The sequence below is a fragment of the Dama dama genome, chromosome 1 (assembly GCF_033118175.1).
Source record: "Dama dama isolate Ldn47 chromosome 1, ASM3311817v1, whole genome shotgun sequence".
Classification (NCBI taxonomy): domain Eukaryota; kingdom Metazoa; phylum Chordata; class Mammalia; order Artiodactyla; family Cervidae; genus Dama; species Dama dama.
This window is the reverse complement of record NC_083681.1, coordinates 73,136,037-73,158,785: the sequence shown is the minus strand read 5'-3', so window position 1 is coordinate 73,158,785 and position 22,749 is coordinate 73,136,037. Positions and strand designations below refer to the sequence as shown.

At 59.5% G+C, this 22,749-nt stretch overlaps 2 protein-coding genes across 4 annotated transcripts in view; one reads left to right on the top strand and one right to left on the bottom strand.

Annotated features, from left to right (window-relative positions):
- Positions 1-376: 376 nt before the first annotated feature.
- TP53I11 (tumor protein p53 inducible protein 11) lies at positions 377-17,921 on the top strand. Of its 3 annotated transcripts, none has more exons than XM_061152270.1 (8): positions 377-507; positions 12,101-12,168; positions 12,940-13,099; positions 13,737-13,795; positions 13,987-14,035; positions 14,368-14,464; positions 15,194-15,295; positions 15,782-17,921. In XM_061152270.1, the coding sequence occupies exons 3-8, from the start codon at positions 12,971-12,973 to the stop codon at positions 15,913-15,915; spliced, it is 570 nt and encodes a 189-aa protein (XP_061008253.1). In that variant the 5' UTR covers positions 377-507; positions 12,101-12,168; positions 12,940-12,970; the 3' UTR covers positions 15,916-17,921. The 3 variants fall into 3 exon arrangements, with proteins under 3 accessions (XP_061008253.1, XP_061008254.1, XP_061008255.1); XM_061152271.1 differs by having other exon boundaries at positions 12,101-12,172; XM_061152272.1 differs by lacking the exons at positions 377-507; positions 12,101-12,168; positions 12,940-13,099 and having other exon boundaries at positions 13,756-13,795; positions 14,368-14,387.
- TSPAN18 (tetraspanin 18) overlaps positions 17,914-22,749 on the bottom strand; it is a 200,409-nt gene continuing 195,573 nt past the window's right edge. Inside the window, exon 11 of the mRNA XM_061152269.1 lies at positions 17,914-21,133. Within this exon, the coding sequence (XP_061008252.1) occupies positions 21,086-21,133 (48 nt within the window). The 3' untranslated portion in view covers positions 17,914-21,085. The remainder of the gene's footprint in view (positions 21,134-22,749) is intronic.

Genomic DNA, 22,749 nt, shown 5'->3' with positions numbered 1-22,749 from the left:
ACTGGCCTAGGCCCCAGGGGATACCCCAAGGATATTTAAGACAAGGTGGCTTGCCAACCTATGGGGGTGTTGATAGTCTCACGAAAGGAGAACTTGCCACGAAAGTCTTCCCTGGGAGGCGCCCGCCCTCCGTTAGGATTCCCGACCGCCTTCCCCCCGGGGTGTGAGCGCGCCCCCCGCAGGCCATCTCCGGGAACGCCTCTGCTGGGGAGCCCGGGGGGCCTAGTCCCCCCAACCCCTCTCTCCCGCCCGCCCCGGCGGCCACCCTCGGGGGCGAGGCAGCCCGGCGCGTGGGAGGGGACGGCGCGCCATTGGCTTGTGCGCGGAACTGAGAGGAGGGACCAGCTCGGGCCGCCAGACTCGGGCAAACCCCGGCCGCACAGGGCGCCGCGCGCAGTCCAGCCGGCCCTGCCCTGCCCTGCCCCGCGCGGGCGGCGCGATGTGAAGCGCCCGAGGGCCCGAGTCCCCCAGCTCCGCGCAGCGCCGGCGCCAGCAGGCGCTACGAACGTAAGTTCTGCTCCCCGCCGCCGCTTCGGAGCCTCGCACTTTCCCTTCCCGCCGCCAGCCGGCCGGGTGCCTGCGCAGCACAGCCCATAGGGGCTCTTGCGGCCGCAGGGACCGCCAGGGACAGTGAGGACCCAGTGCGCGCGAGCCGGGCGCCCCAGCACCTCTCGGCGCCGGCAGGTTCTGCCGGGACCCCGGGGATCTCCGCCCCCACCCCCATCCTCGGCTCTCCTGGGCGCCGTCCCGCAGCCCCTTCTGGTCCTCTCGTTCGCGCTCTCCGCTCGCTGCCCTGTCCTCTGACTCGGTTTCCCTTTCTCCTCTGGCTTCCTCCCTCTTCCGTCTCCTCCCTCCTGGACTGTTGATTCCGCCCTCGGCCTCCCCGTCTTGGGCTCGGGCTCTCTGCTTCGGAGCGAGGGAGAAGCCGAGCGGAAAGCAGTTTCTCCCGCTCTGGGGTCTGACTCGGTCCCCGCGCTCGGTTCTCTGTCCCCTCCCCCGCTCCATCCCCGTCCCCATCCTCCTCCTCCCTCCATTGTTCCCAGGTCCAGGGTGCGCGCGGCACAAACTTGCGAGACCCTTTCCTCGCCCCCGCTGGGTCGAGGCTGGAGGTGGCAGAGTTCCCGCTGCCCACAAGTCTGGCCGGATCTTCTGGTTCGGGGGGCCGGGGGCGGGGACGACCGCAGGCGCCCAACAGCCCAGAGCTACCGCCTAGAGCCTCCCCCCCCGCCCCCCAACGGCTCGCAGACTCGAGCCTCAGAAAGTGGGTGGGTGTCTGGAGCTGGGAGATAAAGGACCCATGGGAGGGGGGAGGAGCCAGATCGGGAGACCCCAGTCTCGGGGGTTGGGGGCAGCAGAGGCGGGAGCCGCGCCTAAGCCCCAGTTGTTGGGAGGGGGTTAGGGACGCACAGGTGGAAGCTGGCGCTCTCCACTCTCTCCGGAGCCGCGCGCTTAGCGGGACGGGGGCAGTGCGGGGCCATTGTCCTGGCGCTCAGTGGCCAGGGACTGCCAACCCTGGGCCGTGAACGCGCACCCACCCTGGGGGTCCTCAGGGGAGCCGGCAGAACGCCGCGCCCACCCCTGGCGCCCCCAGAGCGGTGGGGATCTCGCGCGGCGTCCTGTCGCCCCGCCCTCCCCCGCCGGGTCCTGGGCTCCCGTCGCCCCCGCGAGGCCCCGGGGGGAAGCGGGTTTCTACCCAGGAGCGAAGGGGGCGGGGGCGGGAGCCCGGTGGAGGGTGGAGGCCGAGAGCCCCGAGGCTTCTCCCGAGCCCAGAGCCCAGCGCCGACGCCCAAGGCGGCCTCACCGCCCCACGGACGGCCCCGCACTTCCTGCCTGATTTCCTTCGGACAAACTTTTCCTGGTGGGGCCGTTCTGCGGGGAGGGCACCGGGGATGCCTGCCCCCACTGAGCGGCTTCTTGGACCTCCAGCCCTGGTGGCCTGTGGGGAAGGGGCTGATGCCTTCTCTTCCCCCAGCCCGCAGATACCAGGGACTCCGTCGTCACCTCCAGGCAGGTCCATGGCTCTGAGTTGCCACCTGGATCAGGAAGGAGGTGGTGAGCCAGGACGGGGCAAAGTCCATTTTTCAGCCTCGTTCCGTTTAGCCCAGGGGGAGCGAAGATTTTTCTTGTTGGGTTGTTAGTATAATAAATAAGACCACGGTATTCTCCAGACCTCTGTTACGCCATCTGTAAAATGGGCCCTCTGGCCTCCAAGGTCCCCTCCAGGCCCCATTGTCTTGGGAACCAGCGGCTCTGACTCCTCCTTTTCTGTCCACTTGCTGTCAGCTTAATATATCCTTCTAAATTTGGAGTGGAAGGTTGAGGCCCAAAGCCCTCCAACCATATTTGGCCGTCAGCACCTGCTGGACGCACAGCTCAGGCCTGTTCTCTGCAGACCCCTCAATCCCACCCCCACCCCAGGGCCTGCAGCCCCACACTCAACTGCCTGCCCTCCAGCAGGATCTTATGGTCCTCCCTCCTCTGCTGGAGGAAGGGCTTGCTGGTGCTTGTTGGTCCTGGGGTTGGCATGGGAGGGACAGTGCAGTTAGCAGTGACCTGTGTTATTCACACAGCCCAGAACTGTTCTTTCCTTTCTTTCATTTACTGAACAAAACTGTGAGTGAGGGCTAGGCCAACATGATTTAATGAATAAAGTGCCAGATATAGTTCTGGGCACTACGAGACAGCTGTGAACAAAACTGAAAGATTCTTGCCCTTCTGGAGCTGACACGGAGTGAGGGAGGGACAAATAACTAATAAAGTAAATAAGCAAATTATATAGTATATTGAGAGGTGAGGCGGGGGAAAGTTGAGTGTTGGGGGAGTGTTGAGGCCAAGGGTGGGGTCACCATTTCCAATAGGGTGGTCAGGGAGGTCTCCCTGAGGAGGTGACTTTTCAGCTAAGGTTTTGAGAGAGTGAGCTTTGGGGAGAGTTTCAGGGACTAAAGATCTGGCAGAGAACAGCCTGTGCAAAGGCCCTGAGGCTGGAATATGCCTGCTCTTTTTGAGGAACCGTATGGAGCCAGCGGCTTCCCTGGTGGCTCAGTGGTAAAGAATCCGCCTGCCAATGCAGGAGACCTAAGAACTGTGGGTTCGATCCCTAAGTCAGAAAGATGCACTGGAGGAGGAAATGGCAACTCACTCCAGTATTCTTGCCTGGGCATCCCACGGACAGAGGAGTCTGGCGGGCTACCGTCCGTGGGGTTGCAAAGAGTTAGACGTGGCAGAGTGACTGAGCATCCACACACAGGGAGCCAGTGCAGCTAGTAGAGTGAGAGGGTGTGGAAGAGATAGGAGACAAAGCAGGCCGAGAGGGCATAAGCATTCCCATCGCATAGGGTGGGGTGCCCAGTGTTCTAACTCCTAGCTCATAATATTTTCCCTTCATCCTGCATCCCAACCATTTATTCACAACAGTGGCTGTGCCTCTCGCAGGGCCAGGCCTGGCCGAATGCTGGGGACACAGAGGGAAGCCACACAGACTTAGTCCTGGCCTTTCCCAGGTGCTTCCTCCCCACCTGTGGTCCGTACACTCAGGCTGTCTTCTTTCTCCTGAGCCAGAGTGACCCTAGTTCTCTCTTCCCACTTCCTTGTATGGCCCCTTCCCTGAAAGCACCCCCCGACTCCGTATCCACATGCGGCCGCTACAGGGAGACCTGTTCTGAAGCTGATATGGCCAGGGGAGAGACTGAGCAAAGACGTTGAATTCCCTTGTCTGAAAATAACAGCACCATAATTTTCGAGCGTCCACCAGAGATCAGTGCTGTGTTAGGGGTTCTTGTGCCTCTTCTCATGGGCGGGAGGTGCGTGTCATTATTACAGAGGAGGAAACAGGAGGAGCCCCAGAGAGGTGGTGTCACAGGCCCAAGGCCATGCAGCTAGCAGCGTGATGGAGCCAGGATATCAGCACAGGTCTTTTGAGTCATGCCAGAGCCCCACATCCTGGGGAAGGTGGCCGGTTCTGGTCTGTGGTTCTGGCCCATCCAGGCCCCAGGAGAAGTACCGGGACCTTTCTGCTTGCCTCTCCCAGCTCACCCAAAAGGCAAATAGCTTCTTGCTTATGAAAACGTTGGCTCAAAATAGTGGAGCATCTCTTCAGGGAAACTCCCTTTCTCCTCCCCTCCAAGTTTCTGAGCATCTTCAGCAGCGGGGGAGGTGGGAGGAGTCGGAGGGGCAAAGGGTATGTCCACTGCCTTCTCATAAGAGCTCATGGAATCTGGAAGCCAGGCTGTCCTGATGGCCATGGCCGCACAGGGTCTGGAAGCACCAGCTGCCTTTGAGGGCCCTGATGTGGTCACTGGGCCAGGGGGGAGGCTGGCCCGTTCCTGGGTTGAAAAGGACAGGAATTCTCCATGTGTTCTGCCCTTTATGATGGTAGGGACAGGGATGCCCCTCGCAGTGACTCCTGAGTGGCGGTGGATGGCCATCAAAAGGGCTGGGGAAGTCAGTGACAGCCCCCCACCCCCACCCCGTGTCCCCTCCTTCTTGCTCCTTGCCTGCCCTGCCCTCTCACCCTCTCCAACGCAGAGGGGATGTTTCATTTTTTCTGTCCCTAAGGCCTTAGAGATGTTCGTGATAAAAATGTGGGCTTTCCTCTGTCCTGGAAATTCTGCAGCTTCAAAAGAAAGAGAACTAGTCGAAAGGCAGCACGATTGTGTGTTTCTAGAGCCAATGAGCGAGGTGCTGGTGGGACTTGGGGGCGGGACAGCCTGTGCTGGATTCTTTGCTGGAGCTGGAGTGTGGCTGGTGAGTGACAGGTCTGGAAACCAAGTCAGGAATATCACAGCCAGGTGGGGCCCTGGAGACCACGCTTTCATTTTTTGAGACGGAGGAAACTGAGTCGCAAGGTCAGGCCCCGGCTTACCCTCTCCCACGAGGGCAGAGTCTGTGGTTGACCTCAGTTGTCCTGTCTCCCGGCCCAGTGACTCAGGACTCAGCCTTCCAGCTTCTGTCAAACCTTCTGCTGCCAGCTCCTGTGTTCCTGGAGGTTCTTGGAAATGGGGCGTGGAATCCCTTTCTTGACTGCAGAGCCCTGTCATGGGGGCAGGTTTATGTCCCCGCGGGATTCGAATCGTGTTCTTTCCTCTCCTTGGCCGGTTCTACTCCGTCATCCTCGCCTTTGACACATTCTGAGTCCGGGTGGTGAAGCTGGGACCCACCCTCCCCTGACTCTCTGGCTACTTGAGAGACCAGGCGAGCTGGCCTTTAGAATAACTGCGCTCTGCTCTCGAGGGACACGCTGCAAGGAAGTCCTGCCGCGTGGTACCCTCGCCTCGGCTTCTGCCCTTAGCCCGTGTGCGCTGAGGAAAACCCCCCACCCTGGCAAAACCTGCACCCCAGAGGCCGCTGTGATGGTGGCCGTGATGCAGCTGTGTGACCCTGCTGACACCCTAATAAGTCAGGCGTTGCCGCCCTGTTTACAATGAAGGGACGGATGCTCCAGGAAGTCAATCTGCCCAAAGGCACAGGACTCACGGGGCAGAACCCAGAGACTTGGACCCTTGAGACTGGAGACTCACTCTGCCTGAGGGCCTAACTAAGCGGAGGGCTCAGGGTTGGGGGTCTTTAGACACCCCCTCTTGCCCAAGGGTCTGATGGGCTGCCCTAGGAAAGGGCTGCAAGAAGGATGATGCCGGCTCTGGACCTCCTAGCCCCCACGGTGCCCTTGCTGGGCTCTCCCTGCCTCCCTTCCCTCTGCCCGGGGCCGGGAGACTCCGGCTCTCACTTCCCCCACTCCTCCACTGCATGATCCAGTCCCCATTTCCAGCTATTTTGTACCAACGTGATAACAGAACAATGGGTCTCCCTGCAGCCCTCCCCAGGTCCTGCCGGAGCCACAGGGCCTTCATCCAAGGGAGGCTGGACCCCAGGGCGGGGTTCAGATGCTGGCAACCCGCCAGGGGCTTTCAAGGGGAGATGTGATGGGGAAGAAGGCTTAGAGCTTGATTCTTGTTGGGTGTCGTTCACCACACCACACCCCCAGCCCCACACACCAGCCCCAGCACGTACACACACACACACACACACACATGAGCTCCTCTCTGAATATCCATTAGGCACCGTTAACTTGGTTGGAATTTCAGCTTTGTCATTTTGGAATTTTAGCCCGAGATACACATGTGTGTAAGTCACTTGGGCCTTAGTTTCCTTATCTGTAATACAGCTGTTCTCATCGGGCTCTGGGGGTGAGCACAGAATTCCTGGTCTGGAAGTACTTGTCCACTGCCTCCTTTCCTGAGGTGGAGGATCCGGGGGCGTTTCTCCTTAGGTGCGCTGACCCTCCTACAGAGGGTCTTACTTGCAAAGGAAGCAGCTCTTGGCTCTGATACTCAGCAGCAGTGACTCCCCCCTGAATCACCAGAGGCTTGGCAGCTGGTGGGTGTTCTGGGCCCCTACCCCTGCTGGTTAGGTTCCTAAGCCAGCCCTCGTGGGGGCACAGTCTCCACGAAGGGGACTGCTCTGCAGTCCATCTGTTTCTATGGAAACCGGGCTTCCCGGGAAGGTTCTGGGGGGGTTGGGAGAGGTGCTCCAAGACTGACACGGGAGTGATGCCCCAGCCCCATGGATCTGCTGTGGGGGCAGGGCCTGGACAGCTGCCCCGTGAGTGTTGTTAATTGCTGTCCTCTGGGGAGCACCAGGGGCCAGGCCCCTCCATGCCTTTTCTCAGTCTGTCTAATCAAAACGCTGTGAGCTGAGATGTTGTCCTGTGGTTTCACAAATGAGGCTAGGAGAGGTTAGGTAGCTTTCCTGACGTCACAGAACAGTTGAGAGAAAGGGTTGGGGGTTTGAATCCCAAGTGTGCCCAGTCATGAAGTTTATACCCACCCTCCCATCCTCCCCTGACTCTTGTAACCCCCAGCCCACAGCACTCCCCTGCCCAGCACCCCCGCCCCAGTGAGCCCTTCTCTCGGTCCAGTCTCTGGGGGCGTTGCTGTCTCTGTCCCATCACAGCCCCTTCCACCCCTTCAGCCTCTGGGAGGTCTTTGCGGGTGTTCTTTTCTGGCCTTGGACAAGGAAGGAGGAAGGGCCTGCAGGGGTGGGAGGAAGGATGTCAGATCTTGGCCAGCAGGGGACCTCAAAACTCTTCCCCCCAACTTTTGTCACAAATTTTTGTTGAGCTCTTCCCACGCCCCGAGCTGTCCAGGCCCGGTGAGCAAAACGGTCAGTAAGCGCTGCCCTGTGGCACTCCCCTCGAGGTGGCTGCGGCTTTCTGGGGGTGGGGGTGGGGTCTCATCCCACGCTCTCATCCAGTCTCCACCCATTTCCTAGGCACCCCAGATGCCAGGGGAAACCCCAGCCACTCTCGGGGAGTCTTCAGCACCCCTAACCTGCTTGCCCAAGGCCGCCTTGCCAGAGGAGGTGCCAGATTGGAACCCAGCTCTGCCCGACCACAGAGTCCCTTCCCTGCCCGTCCTGTGTTGCCAGCTCACGCGTGGCCCAGGGCAGTGCCTGTTTGCCCTGGGCCTCGGCGCTCCGCCTTGGCAGCCTGTGTTTGGAGCAGAGCCTCCCCTCGGGCCCTGCCAGCTCAGAGGGTGATCCTGAGTGTGCTGGGTGGGGTGGGGGAGGCCTGCTTGCCTTGGCCCCTGTCTGGTATTCGTCTGTGCCGTTGAGTGTCTCTGTCTGGGGACCAGCAGGACGGTTCTCAGATGGGCACAATACCAGCTCTGCCTTCAGATCGCTGGGTCCTGGGGAAGCCAGCTGGCCCTGAAATGCTCAGAATGGTGGGCCGGAAGCAGCCTGTGGCCGCCACTGAGAGTTCAGAGTGGGGAGGGCACTGTGCCCTGGGCCGGCACCCTGGAGGACCGGCGCTGCAAAACCCTTGAGGAGCCGGGGGCCTCGGGGTGGGAGGAGCAGAGGGCGGTGGTTCAGAAAGGGGAACAACTGTTCGAAGGCCCGTGATTTGCCGGATTATTGGGAATTGAGGTCAGAGAAGCTGGCTGGGGGCAGCATGCAAAACATCATGCATGCTGGGTCTGGGGGCTGCAAGCCGAATTTCCCCTTCTCCTCGCCTGGCCGGTGGAGAGGCAGCCCTCCTCCCGCCCCTCTCTCACTTGCCTTGGGCAGCCTGGCACCAATCTGGCACCCCCCGGGGGAGCCCTAGGGGCCCTTCAGGGGGCAGCGGGGCCTGGGCACGGAAGGGAGACAGCTGTGACAGGCAGGACTTTTCCACTTGCAGGGCTGGGTGAGGAAAGGGGAGGCGAAGGCGCTCGGCTTGGCCTGGCCCTGGGCAGGGCGGAAGGGCGCTTTGCTCTTGGCACCTGCTCATACATACTCTCTCCCTCCCTCCCTCCCCCCCGCACTTCTGCGGAGTGCCCCTTCTCATTAGCACAGGGGCAGAAACGGGGAGAGCTGCTGCGCCTTACAGAAGCAGGATTTGAAGCCAGGTCTGGCTGTCCCAAAGCCACTGTCCAGCTGGGGTGCAGGGAGGGAGCGGGGGACACTCCCTCCGTCCTGTCTTAGGTTAAAGTGGGGCCACTCCTAAAAAAGACACGTGGAGAGGCCTTGAAAGGGAGGACAGTTCATGGGCAGATGGGGGTGTGTGGGGTCGTCTCAGGGTTGGGTGCTTAGGGGTTGGTGAGAGCTGCCCACCGGCCCTCCCTGGGGGGAGCAGGGCCCCGTCCTGGGGTGAAGAAGTCCCGGGACTCAGCGCTCAGAGCAGTTAGCTCTGTAGGCCCGGTCGGCTGCTGGGGCCGGGCCCTGGGCTCCAGGGGTCCCCCCGGCCCAGGTTCCTGACGGCAGTGTCTGTGGATAAGGCTCATCCCACATCAGCGATGCTGGGCGTCCGATGGCGCCCAGGACGCTGTGACCCCCCCCCCCTGCCGTCCATACCAGCCCTGGGCCTGTGGTGCCAAGGGGAGCACTGTGCTGTGTTGGTGGCGAGGGCACGGGGGCAGAGGAAGGCAGCTGACCCTCTGAGCAGGGATCGCTGACCCAGCCCAGAGCCTCAGCCTTAGGCGATGGGACTGAGATCCTGGGGCTTCGTCCAGTGGGTGCAGACGTTAGGAAATGCTAGTTAGGCCATTCTCCTGATCCTCCCCAGTCTCCATCCGAGCCCTTGCCACCTGGGGGGCATGGGGAGGAGGGGGTGTCTGTGCCTCGGTGCCCATCTCAGCCGAGTACTTGGCGTGTGCCCGGCACTGCCCCACACTCTCTCCATGTGTGTTTTCTGACAGCTTCCCAGTGAGGGAAGACCCTTGGCTTTCCCAGCTGCACATGGGGCCACTGAGGCCCAGAGAGGTTAAGTGACTTGCCCACAGGCACACAGCTAAGAAGTGGTAGACCTGGGCTTTGAACTTGGGAGAGTACAGCTTCGGCAGCTAAGCTCTTCCGGCTTTAGCAGTTAGCTGGCCCTTTATTAACTACTTTCTGGCTATTATTTTGTGTCTCCTTTGACCAGTCCTAGGGAAAATGTAAGGATTATTGTTTCCAGTTCACAGATGAGAACACTGGGGTCAGAGAAGCAACTTGCTCTGATGGGTGGCTGACAGGTCAGTATCCCGACCCCCACCCAGACTGTAAGCTGCTGAAGGGCAGGGGCAGGGGACGGGTGCCACCGCCCCGTGCCTGGCTCACAGCTAATCCTTACTAAATGTACGTCTTTCATTTAAACATGCAGGTGCTGTGCTGTGTGCTGGGACTGAGCTTCTCTTTTTGCCCCTGGATCTCTAGGAGCTGAGAATTACAGCTCCATTTCACAGATGGGGAAAACTGAGGCTCAGAGCTGTGTGACTTGTCCACACAGCTAGTAACGGGCACAGCAGAACTGAGTCAGGCAGCCTGGCCGGTCTGGGTGAGAAGGGTTAAAATGCCAGGGAGACCCATATGAAGGGCCAAAGTCAAGTTTGAGAATGGCTGATGCTGGGGAGAACGTGGAGGAACAGGAACACTTGTGCATTGTGGGGAAACGTAAAGGGTTCGCTGCTTTGGAACGCAGTCTAGCACTTTCTTCTAGAGTTGAGTGTAGATTTACTGTATATTATAATTCAATATAATTCCACGCCCAAGCATTTACCTTAGAGAAATGAAAACTCATGGTCACACCCGAACCTGCACACGAATGTTTATGGCAGTTCTATTCTTAATGGTCAGACTCTCAAACAATGCAGATGTCAGTCAGTGAGTGATAGGGGAAACGAACTGGTACATTGACATCCGGGAATACCACTCTCCTGCCAAGAGGAGGGGACCGTCCATACACACAGCGTGGGTGGGTCTCAAAGGCACGATGCTGAACGAAAGAAGGAAGTGGGTCTCTGAGGTTATATACTGTATGATTCCATTTATGTAACACATGTGCAGAAACAAAACTATAGCGGCAGATGACAGAACAGATCGGTGGTTGCCAGGGGTTAGGGGCGAGGGCAGGGTCTGAGTGGTGAGGGTCCTGAGTGGAGGGGGTGTTACCTGTCCTTGTGCTACGATTCTTAGCACTACAGACCACAGAGAAGGTCCATTTTGCTGTATGCAAATAAAAGGCCAAAGGGGAGGCTGGAAGCGGAAGGGTGGCTGCCAGGTGCTTCCTTGGTGGAGGGCCGGGTGGGGGCCAGCTCTGGGCTGTTCCTCGCGGTGGCAGCCTCCCGCGGTCCATCTGGCATCGGGAGGGACGCAAGTCTAATTACACCTTCTAACTGGATTCACAAGAAGGTGGCGGCAAGTGACTGAGCTGTGACAGGGCCTGGGCCACCTCCCCGCCCCCGTCCCACCCCGAGGAGCCCAGTCACACCCTGGTTGCCCCAGGCTGGGGTTGGCGGCCACCCCCTCTGACCGGCATTGGGCATTGGGCTGCCTTCCGGGTCACCGCCAGCTGCCGCCTCCCACTCCCCGAGCGTGTATAAACACGGGAGGGAAAAGCATAGCTGCCCTTTTTTTTTACAGATGAGGCACTAGGCTTGCGGGGCTTCGGAGGGCCGCTGGGTCTGGGCATCACTCACAAAAGACCTCCAGTCAAAAGCAGAGACATTACTTTTTCAACAAAGGTCCGTGTAGTCAAGGCTATGGTTTTTCCAGTTGTCATGTATGGATGTGAGAGTTGGACTATAAAGAAAGCTATAAAGTTTGACTATAAAGAAAGTTGGGCTATAAAAAAAAAAGCGCCAAAGAATTGATGCTTTTGAACTGTGGTGTTGGAGAAGGCTCTTGAGCGTCCCTTGGACTGCAAGGAGATCCAACCAGTCCATCCTAAAGGAGAGCAGTCCTGGGTGTTCATTGGAAGGACTGATGCTGAAGCTGAAACTCCAATACTTTGGCCACCTGATGCGGAGAGCTGACTCATTTGAAAAGACCCTGATGCTGGGAAAGATTGAGGGCAGGAGGAGAAGGGGACAACTGAGGATGAGATGGTTGGATGGCATCACCTACTCGATGGACATGGGTTTGGGTGAACTCTGGGAGTTGGTGATGGACAGGGAGGCCTGGCGTGCTGCGATTCATGGGGTCGCAAAGAGTTGGACACAGCTGAGCGACTGAACTGAACTGAATGACCACTCTCCCCAAACTCGGGGCCGCTGTGCTCCATGCCCAGCTCATCTGGTCTAAAGCCTCATTATCTGAACGTCCTGCCATATGAGTCTTTGTTCTGATGTTTGTTTTCTGGGCGCTTTATTTTGTTCTGGGACACTGGGAGGCTGGAGGGCTGGAGGTGACCTGGGGACACGTCTGTGCCCTCCCTCTGGCAGCCCTGGCTGTGACCGGGAGGCTGAGATGTGGCTGGGGCCACAAGACAGGAAGACCTGCATCTGAGGCCTGGTCAGGGGTGTCCAGCAAGCCCACCTCGGGTCCCTGGCCGAGGGACAGGCAAATTCTGAGCCTTGTGGGTTAGCGGGGGGTGGTTTTCCTGCCCTGCTGGAGTTACTGTGGGTGGGAATGAGGTGCAGGGATGTGGGAGGCACCCAGCATGAGTGGGCCACATACTCGGGTGGGGGTTGCTACCATTTTTTAACCTGGTCTCTGCTGAACTTCATTGAACTTGGTTTCCTCATCTGTAGAATGGGTATAAGTGGTACCCGTCTAGCAGGATGGCTGTGGTCACAGGAGGCCCCCCTCGGGGCCAGCTTCTGGACACCTTGACCTCACTCTGGCTTACACTGTTGTCTCCTTCGCGTAGATTTTGTGCTGACTGAAGGTGAGGACGGCCACTCAACTCCCCTCAGCGTCTCCATCGCCCGGCACACAGTAGGTGCTCAAGATCCTGGCCAGAGGTGGAGCTGGGGGGAGGCTGGTGATTGGGGGCTTTCAAGGCTTATGGGCGGGGGGTGGGGGAGAGGTAAGGCCGGACTGCTGCCACAGAGCCCGACCGTCCCTCCTGGCCATCCCTCCTCTGGCTTGGCTGGGTCCTGGGGTCCCCCCCGCTCTTCTTTCCAGTGCTGGCAGGCTGAGTGGAGGTTGTCTGGGAGTGTGGGTGGGTGGGCGGGAGGGCTTGCTGGGCAGTAGGAATTGTCTGGGCAAAAGTTCAGTGGGGGCCTGGACCCCAGCACTCAGGACCCCTACCCAGGCTTGGGCAGACCTTTCCCTTTTCTGGCCAGGCTGACCCAGGCCCCAGTTAACTCCCTGCCTCCAAGAATCTTTGGGTCTGGTCTCCATCCAGGCCTGAATGCCTCATCCTAGGCCTGCACTTCCCCCACTTACAGGGGGCTGTCTGTAAGGCTGCCTCCAGCCTGGTCACTGGGGGTGGGCCACATCCATTTAGACCAGACGGGCTGGTAGAGCTGGAAGGTCTTAAGACCATCTGCTCTAACCCATTTTACAGATGAGGAAGTTGAGGCTAGGACAGGGCAGTGACTTGCCCCTTTCATCCCACAGCAGGGTGGTTAGGGAGCCCAGTAATAAGCCCGGGGCCCTCAGAGTCCTCTGGTGTCCACCTGCTGCCCCAGGCTGGGGTCTGGCTGCCTTCTGAGATCTGGGTGCTGGTCAAGGTTGGCGGCTGAGACCGGTGTCTCCCTGCAGCTCTCCTGCAGAGGCCGGGCCCCAGGACACAATGGCAGCCAAGCAGCCCCCGCCTCTCATGAAGAAGCACAGCCAGACGGACCTCGTGAGCCGCCTGAAGACCCGCAAGATCCTCGGCGTGGGCGGGGAGGACGATGATGGGGAGGTCCACCGCTCCAAGGTGGGCCGGGGTCGGAGGGGGGGCCTTGAACCAGCCACACACGGGGGTCTGCCTCTGAACACCAATTTGAGGAGGCGGGTCTGGCCCACTCTTTGGGGAAAAGAGTAGCTGAGACCCATATAGCTGCAGGGGGCCCCCAGATTCAGCTCATATCTTCTGGAAATGTAATGGATGTGTCAGAGGAATAGTAGCAGTAATGAAAACAGGTGGTTAGAATTAGTTGAGTGCTGTTTATTTGCTTGTTACGGCACCAGCTGCTCTATAAGCATTATTTTATCTTCCTGTTAGCCCTGGGAGATGTAGGTTCAGTTATTAACCCATTTTATGGATGAGGAAAACTGAGGCTCAGAGAGATTAAAGACTTGCCCAGGACAACCCCAATGAATGGTAGAGCCAGGCTTCAAGTCCACAGCTGGGAGAAGCCTGACCTCACATTTCTCAGCCCCCATATTTTCAGCTTCTCCCGGGCCCTGGTATCAAGAGGAGGCGGAGAGTGGCCTCAGTGTGACCCTCCCAGCCTAGGTGACTCTGGCTAAGCAGAGGCACACAGGTGGGTCCCTGAGCATCTAGCAGGCGCTGGGAGGTAGGGAGTGAGCTGGGCAGACAGTGCTGCCTTCTGACCCCTCTCTGTCCACAGATCAGCCAGGTCTTAGGCAATGATATCAAGTTTGCTGTTCGAGAGCCTTTGGGGCTCAGGTGAGCATTGACCTGTGAGTGTTGCTGGGGGGCAATGCTGTGGGGAGGGGCGCTGTGTAGTCTCGCCCTTGGTTTCCTCCTCCAGACCAGCTATCCCTCCATCTTGCCTGGAGAAGGGAGTGTCCCGGGGTGGGACCTGGGGGTGGCAGCGAGGGGGTCTGCCTCTGACCTTCCTCTCCACGTCTCCCCAGAGTCTGGCAGTTTGTCTCTGCTGTTCTCTTCTCCGGCATTGCCATCATGGTGAGTCCCTGCCGCAGCCCTGGGACCTGGCACTCTCCCCTTCCCTGAGACCCCCTGCTGCCTTTCCCCACAGGGCCATCGGGCTCTCTGGCCTCCTCCCTGACCTGTTCAGATGCTCATCCCCATCTGTGCCCTGCTCTGGAGCATCCAAGATCCCCTGGTCCACGGTCCCGACTCTTTGTCCTTGGAACCTGAGATCTCTGCTGCCGTGGATGGGGTGGGGGCAGTCAGGGTCCTGACCCTGGACTGCTGCTGGGGGAGGGAAGGAGATGTCCAAGGGGAAGGCTCCACAGGGAGCCCCTCACCCCGAGCCTCCCTCCCACTGTCCGCAGGCCCTTGCCTTTCCAGACCAGCTCTACGATGCGGTCTTCGACGGAGCGCAGGTGACCAGCAAGACCCCCATCCGCCTCTATGGCGGTGCCCTCCTCAGTGAGTATTGCTGGGCGGACGCTGGGAAGGTGATGGGCAACTAGGAGGCCCATGGAGGGCGAGGGAAACCTGGGGAGCCTTTCTTTTCTTTGTGCTGGGGCTCCGCTTCCCAGAGGCCGCCCTTTAGCTGCCGAGTCTGTCTCTGCCGGCTGTGTGCTACCATCTTGCGGCCACTGATGGAACATCACCCGTGGTTCAGGGCTGTTCTTAACCGTCATCTTAGATGGAGCACTTACTGAGCGCTTGCTGCATGTAGTGCTCCACCAGGGCATTGGGATAGAGAGATGAAGGAAGCCCAGGTTCTGCCTTCCAGGGTTCCTCAGCCTAGAAGAGGAGGCGAAATCAACACAGCATCTGTAAAACCCTCACCGCTTCTGTTTTTTCTCCAGCCTGAGTTACACACAAGCAGTGCCTGTTAGGAAAGTGAACGACAGCATTTAAAACCCCACACCTGTGGTGTCCCTATGCATCGCCAAAACTTTCTATGGCTCCCTATGACCTGCAGGCTAAAGTCCCAGTCTGACGTTCAGGGTTATCTGTGGGGTGCGATCCAGCCTCCCTTCCAAAACCTCCCTGCCTGTGAGTCAGGGCAGGGGATGCCAGAGGTCCTGGCGACTTTGCCGAAGGGGAGAGGAGTGGACCCCTTGCCCCTGCCTCAAGGACCGGGGTGTGTGTGGGGGGTGGATCAGGCCGCCCCGCGCCCAGTCCCTTCCTTGTCTCTGGCCCCAGGCATCTCCCTGATCATGTGGAATGCTCTCTACACGGCTGAGAAGGTCATCATCCGATGGACTCTGCTCACTGAAGCCTGCTATTTCTCGGTCCAGTTCCTGGGTGAGTCCTGAGCTGGACAGTTGCGGGCTGGGGGGGTTGGCGGCGGGTAGCTGACGGGGTGCCGGCAGCTTAATCCCTGACCTCCCCCAGCTCTTGCCACTTGATTTCTGGGAAGTGATGAAAACCCGTGTGCGGGGTAGGGACTCGTGTGGCCGTGTTCACCTGTGTGTGCGCACACCGGTGCCCACACGGCCCACGTGTGCCTGTTCCTGAGTGCACGTCCGTGCATCCACCGCCCACCGCTCCATCGTGTCCCCAGGACAGGGAGGGGACAACACACGCCCAGCTGTGCGCACATGCTTGCCCCTGCCCCTGCCACGTGGGGGACTGACAGCAGACCTACCTGTGGCTGGCCGGACGCGCCAGCTCAGGGCAGGACGGGTCGGTGGTCAGCCAGGCAGCTGCCCCGGGGTCCCTGGCGCCCCGTGCTGGGGCGGGGAGGAACAGCGCTCCTGACCCCTGTTCCCCCCCGCCTCTCTCCCGCAGTGGTCACGGCCACGCTAGCCGAGACGGGCCTCGTGTCTCAGGGGATCCTGCTGCTGCTGGCCAGCCGCCTCCTTTTTGTCGCCATCAGCGTTTACTACTATTACCAAGTCGGCCGAAAACCCAAGAAGGTGTAGCCACCCGCAGGGCCAGGGGCCCCTCTGGGGCAGGGAGGCCCTGGGACCGCCCTCGGGTCCCCTTTGGTTCTGGAAGGCAGGAAGCACCCTGCCCTGGGCAGGCAGGGCGGGCGCCTTCCCCTTCCTCCCCGGATGCTGTGATCTCTCGGGCCTTCAGAGCTGGGGAGGGAACGGGGCCCCTGTACCCCGTCCTGCCCCCTGCACGGTGATGCCGCCTTCTCGTGAGCCTCCCAGCCTCTGGATCCCCCTGGAGAGATGCTCACGGGAGAGCTTGAGTCACGGGCATCCAGCCGGGCCAGGCCCCTTCCCCTGTCACGAGACCCTTCTTTCTTGAGAGGCTGTGGACCGCCTCCCTGTCCGTCCCCTGCACCTCCCGGCCAACGCTGCCCAAGCTGCCAAACTTGGCTCCCTCCCCTGCCTGGAAGACCCGAGACCTCGACCCTGGGCCCCTTCCCTTCCATGCAGGCCCCCTCCGCACACAGGGGCCCCTGTGCCCCCTAAACGCCCAGCACAGCTGTGGGCTGGCAGGGAGCCGGGTGGGGGGCCACCTTTGAGCCAGCACCTCCCTTTCCGCCTCCCGGGGGCAGCAGGGCCCTGTCCTCAGCCCCGGGCTCACTCTTGGCTTCTCTGCCTTGGCCCCAGCTTGTGGAGGCCCCCTAGATGCCCCCTTCCTCTTGGCCCCAGGCCGGCCCTGACAGATGGACCCCCGGGTAACCCTGGATGAAGGCCACCTGTCAGTGATGGGGCTTGAGGTCAGGCAGAGAGAAGAGCATTCCTCCTCACTTGGGCGTGTCCTCCGGGGTTTGCTGCACATCCAGCCCAGCCCCCTTGGCCACCTTCCCCCCTTCCCCAGGGTGCTGCCCTTTGGCCTTCTGTCCTGGGTTTGCCACGAGGCCCGGCTGTGGGTGTGACTGGGTACCCTTCAAAGCTCAGCAGGGCAAAAAAAAAAAAGAAACAGTTCAGCAGGCCTCCTCCACTCACACCCGTTTCCCCCACTGCCCCGAAGGGGCTGAGACCCCTGCAGGCCCAGCACCCTTGTGCTGCCCAGCCCCCACCGGGAGTCCCTCCTTCGCTCTGTCACGCCGGGACTGGCGGCCCCCGTGTCCTGGGGACGGGTGTGCAGGGAAGCAGGCCGGGCCCAGACTTGCCTCCTGTCTCAGCACCGTGTTGAAGGGGCGGGCTGGGTGGTCCTGAGGTGTAGCCCAGCTCTAGCTGCTGCCACGTGGGGGTCCCCCACCCCGCCCTTGGGCCTCACTGCCCTCCCCCACGCCCACAGCTGTCCATGCGGCCACAAAGCCGGCGCCATGGCCTTTGCCCAGTGATGCCACTGCTGTTAACGGAAGCCCACTCGGCGGGTCGGGAGCCCAAGGCTGCTGGCTGCGGCTGAGGGCAGGGGAAGCAGGACCCTGAGGACGGGCCATTCCCACGGGGCCTCCGTCTCTTGGGCTGAGGTTCTGGTCTCCCTGTAGAATCGTGTCCACCCCGCCGCACCCCTCCACCGAGTCCCAGGCAGGCCCGGAGCCAGTGCGGCCTTTGGAAGGAGGTGTTGGTGGCGGGCGGGCCGTGCCCCCCCCCCCCGCCCCCGCCGGCCCCGCTGTGTTGAAGCTGACGCATGCTTTTCGAGGCCTGGCTACTGCGCCAGCAAGTGATGGACAGTTTGTCCTAAGAACCAACTGCTGAGCAGGGGAGGGAGGCTGGCAGGGAAGGGGGAAGCGTGGGCGCCGGAGCAGGGCCCCGGGCCGGGCCAGCCAAGCTGGGGAGGGTGGCACGGCCTTGGCTCCTGAGAGGGTGAACAAGGGCCCGCAGGGACGGCGCTGTCCCTCCTGAAGGCTCGAGAAGATCCAGCGTGTCCCCGCCCGGTTCACTCCCACCAAGCTCCTGCCTCAGCCCCAGCCTCCTCCACCCCCACCCCCAATCAAGACCACCGTTCCTCACGGTCACTATTTATTCTTCGTTCCTTTTTCTTTTTGTAAGAAACAGTCACAAAAACCAGTGCAAAACCGTCAGTGTGGGCGTCCTGTTTTATATTACAAAAACTCCTCTTGATATATAATATAAAAAAGGGAGGCTCACAGGGGATAAACATGATAAATTAGCTCTGCTACCTACGGCAGGCAACATGTACAGTTTCCAAAATAGACTTTCAACAGATAGGACCCACCAGGGAAGGGACGAGGGGGCTTCTAGGGAGATGGGGGACTGGGGCCTCAGCTGGCTTGGAGGGTCCTTTCTGGGCTCCTTAGGCGTGGAGAGGAGAGAGGGGGGATGTGGGATGCTGGGCAGGGTCCCAGCCCCCGGCCCCTAAGCAGGAAGGTGGCCTTTTCAGTACTGCGTGCGGTATGTGACCAAGTGCAAGGTCTCCCTGGTTCCTGGTCTATTTTCAGGCTCAGGAAGTCTCAGCTAAGAGACTCCATGCCCTGCCCCGCCCCACCCCGTGTGTGCATGCTAATTTGCCTAAGTCGTGTCCTGATTCTATGACCCTACAGATTACAGCCAGCCAGGCTCCTCTGTCCATGGGATTCTCCAGACAAGAATACTGGAGTGGGTTGCCATGCCCTCCTCCAGGGAATCTTCTCAACCCAGGGATCAAACCCACGTCTCTTACATCTCCTGCATTGGCCAGCAGCTTTGTTACCATCAGTGCCACCTAGGAAGCCCCACCCCCTCCCCAGCGGCCCCCAAATTGCCATCTGCACCCATCGAGAGCTGTTGGGGCTGGGCTTAGCCTTCTCAGGCCTGTTCAGAATGGTCGCAGACAGCCTTGCAAATAGCTACCAGCCTGCATTAATGCTATAGAGCAGAGGCCTGCTTCCCCTTTCCAGCCCCAGAATGTAGTCAGTGGTGGCAGATCCGGGCTCCTTGACCCTTTCTGGAAAGCCCTTGGTGATGAGAGACTCTCACATCCGCCTTCAAACCCATCTCCCCCAGATGTTCCTCCACGGCCAGCCTTTCATCTCAGGGGCCTGGGGAGGTGGGGTGGGAGGTGGTGTCTGATGCCTGGTGGTTCTTACCTTGAAGGCCCCAAAATCTGGGCAGTGGGGACTGGATGGGGCCTTGATGCCTAGGGCACCCCTACACTGAAGCCACACAGTTGCCCAAATTGACCCTAACCCCTGCTTAATCAGCTTGCTTTATTTTGTCCACCTCATACCAGCCCTTTGCAGGAAGTTGAAGCCAACTTACGGGTGGGTCTAGAGACCCGGCAGGAGTACCAGTTGCATGGCCTCTGGGGTCCTGGGGATGCCGGGTCACTAGGGAGTTTGTAACATCATTTATGGAGGTGCCAGGGCAGCCTGATACAGGAGCACTGTGGAAAGATCCAGACCAGAGAGAGCTCTGGTGGTCAGGAGGGTCAGGTGGCAGAGCAGGGGAGCACAAGCTCTAGGCCGCTGCTCCGTCTCCTGGCGGCTGGAAGGCTGGAGGGGAGGCTGGAAGCTGGCTTAGGGCCTGTGAGACAGAATGGGTCCTTCCCAGACCCCAAAGACGGACAATGATAGGAGGAGAGCGGGTAACATACCGCCCCTTCCACGCCCATGCCTGTGGCAGACATCACCAATCCAGCCCGAGTTGCTTGGCAGACATCACTAATCAAGATCACACTGTCCCTTGCCCACTGAGCCCAGACCAGAGCTCAGATCCTCTGCCCAGCTGCCACTCCTGACTGGTCAGGGTCGAGACATCTTGCAGTGCACTTGCCAACACTGGTCTGGAATTCGAGACCTGCACATATAAGGGGCTGATCTGTGGGTGCTGTGTAGGTGTGGGTGAGTCTGTGAGGAAACCTCCCCCTGCCAGATCCTAGAGGAAACACTCAGAAGTGTGTGCTACAGACGGTGAGGGGACCAGAAAGCCATGGCAGAGCAAAACTGACAGGTGCTCTGGGGGTCTTTAGCCTGAGGGCAAAGGGGCTCGGGGGGGGGGGGGGACAATGTGTGGCCTTCACACTTGGGGACAGAGAGAGAGAGCACACGGAGTGACATGGACAGAACCACAGGAAAGCAGAAACCTCTCGCGTGTACTGAGCTGATGCTGACGTCAGAGCGGTCCAAAGAGAAGCCTGTCTTGGGAGGTAGTGAGCTCCCTGACCTTGGAGGTGTGTGAGAAGAAGATGGAGAAGTCTTGGCAGGGATCATGCAGAAGGCATCCAAGCGGCAATTCTGAGTGAGGAGAGGTGAGCCAGATGATCCAGGGGGTTCCTTCCTGCCCTGGGAGCCAGAGAGGGGCTTGTGAGGAAAGGTGGGCAGTGTGGGAAAGGGGCTGTGGTGTGTGTGTGTTCCTGGGACTTAGAGAAGTGTGGGGAGGTGGGCAGGGGGTGGAGAACGTTCTTAGCTGTGGAGCTGGGAGGAGGCCACTCCTGACCAGCTTGCCCTCTCTCTTCTGGGAAACCAGGATGCGGAGGCCAGGGAGCCGTGAGAGCGGCAGATCTGCTGGGACCAGCAGACCCTTGGGAGGAGTGACAGGCAGCCTCGGGGTGACGGGGTTCTTGTTCAGAACGGTCATGCATGTGCTGTGTGACTGTGGATGAGAAACTGCTCCTCTCTGGGCTTTCCAGGTTATTCAGTCTGACAGATGGGGAAGCGTGGACCCTACCAGCCAGGCCATTCTTGGATCCAGTGTCTGGATCCTACTCTTGGCCCCAGCCTGAGGCAGGACAACTCCATCCTTGGGGGACCAGAGAATCCGAGTAGGTTTCAAATCCTCAAGGACGTGGTGACCAGGTCTCCCGGGGGCCCCCTGGGCTTCGCCAGGCTTCCTCCAACATCTTCTTTTGCTTCATTTGCCTACATCCTTACGTTCTTGGCACCCACTCCTGAAGCTGCGAGCCGAGGGCCCAGGTCCCCGGCTGCCGGATCTGGTTGGGCCGAGGAGGCGGCCTGGGCCTGCTGTTGCTTTGGTCTCCAGTGCAGACTCCCTCCTGGGTGTGCCCGGGTCCATGCAGTGAACCTGCGGTGCCCACTCCAGTCCAGACGGGCTGTATCAGTCCATAGTTTTGTCTTCATTTTGTTTTGTTAAAAAAATAGCTATTTTCCTCTGCCCCTTTTTCCTGGCCACTCAGGATGGCCTCACCTCCTCCCCCGGGGCCAAGAGGGCAGGGGTGTGGGGGAGGGGAGGGCGTTGGGTGCTGGGCAGTGGTGGGCGGGGTGAGTCTTCAAGCCTCAGGCCACACCCTCTACTGGATGCCCCGGAAGAGGCACATGGCAAAGATCATGGCAAAAAGCTGCAAAGAAAGTAGGATTTGGCGTGTCAGTCTGGGCTCACAGCCCTCCAGGGCGCTGTCCCACCCCGAGGAGAAGGGGCTGCCTGCCCTGGCACAGCAAGGGGGCTCACCCGTCACTCTTAGCACACTCTCGCTGCAGGCACTCCTGAGACTGCCCTGGGCGGGGCAAGACCCTCTGCCAGCCACTGTCCCCTCATGCAGTGTGGTCATGAAAAGAAGGAGGCTGGGCCATAGGTTCAAATCCAGCTCTCTTACTTGCCGTCAGCAAACGTGGGCCAAACACTTCCCTTCTCTGGGCCTGAGTATGTATCAAAAGCTTACTGTGTGCTGGACACAGTTCTAACTGCTTTCTCAGAAGTATTTTCACAGATCAGGAAGTGAGACCCAGAGAGGCCATGGAACCCACCTAAGATCACACAATAACAATGAGGAAGCCAGGGTTGGAGTCTAGGCATTCTGAGTCCAGAGGCCAGTCTCACAGCCCCTGCACTCCCCTCTTTCTAGCTCACAGGAAGGGGGTGAGATGGGAAGTCTAAGGTGATTAACAATATAATGAGGCCTATTATATAGTAGATGTTTAATTAAAAGTTACTAGAAATGTTACTGACAGCCAAGAAAGACATAGCCTTTCCCCAAAATAGGAGCACAGTCACTGAACACTTGTCTGAGGGCCATGGGAGGGTGGGGTATGCAGAGACCCTGACTCGGGGATGTCTATTTATTCAGGCTGGCTTGTACCCCGATGCCAGAGCTCCTGCAAGGAGTACAAGGCGCAGTCCCCAGACCACAGGCTCATGACCAAACCTCCAGGAGGGACTCTGGGTGGGGGAGGCGAGGCATATGGTAACCGTCCCTGTCTGAGGTCCTGCCCACCGCCCCCGACACACAGCTGGGCTTGTGGGCTGGGTGTGAGGGCAGCAGATTGGGAACACAGACACTGCTTAATGAGCCCCTGTCACAGGGTCCCCACCACCTCTGATGTCCACAGTGCTGTAGGAGCCAGCTTTTAGCATTATTTTGCAAATAAGGAAACTGGCTCAGGCATCCTGTGTGCGGGGAGAGGCAGATCTGGGAGCTGAACTCCAGAAGCCCGTGTTCTTCCTGCAGAGTACGCGTGTCTGCGATTTCCCAGGGGGCCTGGTACTGATCTATGTTTCCTGATCATTGTTTCCTCCCAGGAGAGGACTTGTTCACCTAGAACAGTGTTGGTGCACAGCTGGGGCTCAATCTATGCTTGATGAGGGAATGAATGGGTGAATGAATAAATCCATCTCCCCATCCTCAAAAGTCTCCACAAAACTGCTCTAGGACTGCAGGACAAAATACTCAATGGACACGAGTTTGAGCAAGCTTCGGGAGATGGTGAAGGACAGGGAAGCCTGGCGTGCTGCAGTCCGTGGGGTCCCAAACATTCGGACACAATTGAGCGACTGAACAACAGCAAAGGACACGGTAAGAAGCTAAGCAAGTCCAGGTTTATGGTGCTAGGTGGGAGGTGTAGGCTGAGAATTGCGCTGCCTGATTCCCTTTCCCCGCTGGCCAAGGACTGGCCGCCCCTTTCTTCAGATCATCCGGCGTAGGCAAAACTGTGCAACCTCCCAGGCCAGGGGATTTGA

Excerpts from the sequence above, each read along its gene's own strand:
- TP53I11 (XM_061152270.1), top strand. The coding sequence starts at position 12,971 with ATGGCAGCCAAGCAGCCCCCGCCTCTCATGAAGAAGCACAGCCAGACG. Across the intron at positions 14,036-14,367 it reads TCTCCGGCATTGCCATCATG|GCCCTTGCCTTTCCAGACCA; the intron begins GTGAGTCCCTGC and ends CACTGTCCGCAG. Across the intron at positions 14,465-15,193 it reads CTATGGCGGTGCCCTCCTCA|GCATCTCCCTGATCATGTGG; the intron begins GTGAGTATTGCT and ends CTCTGGCCCCAG.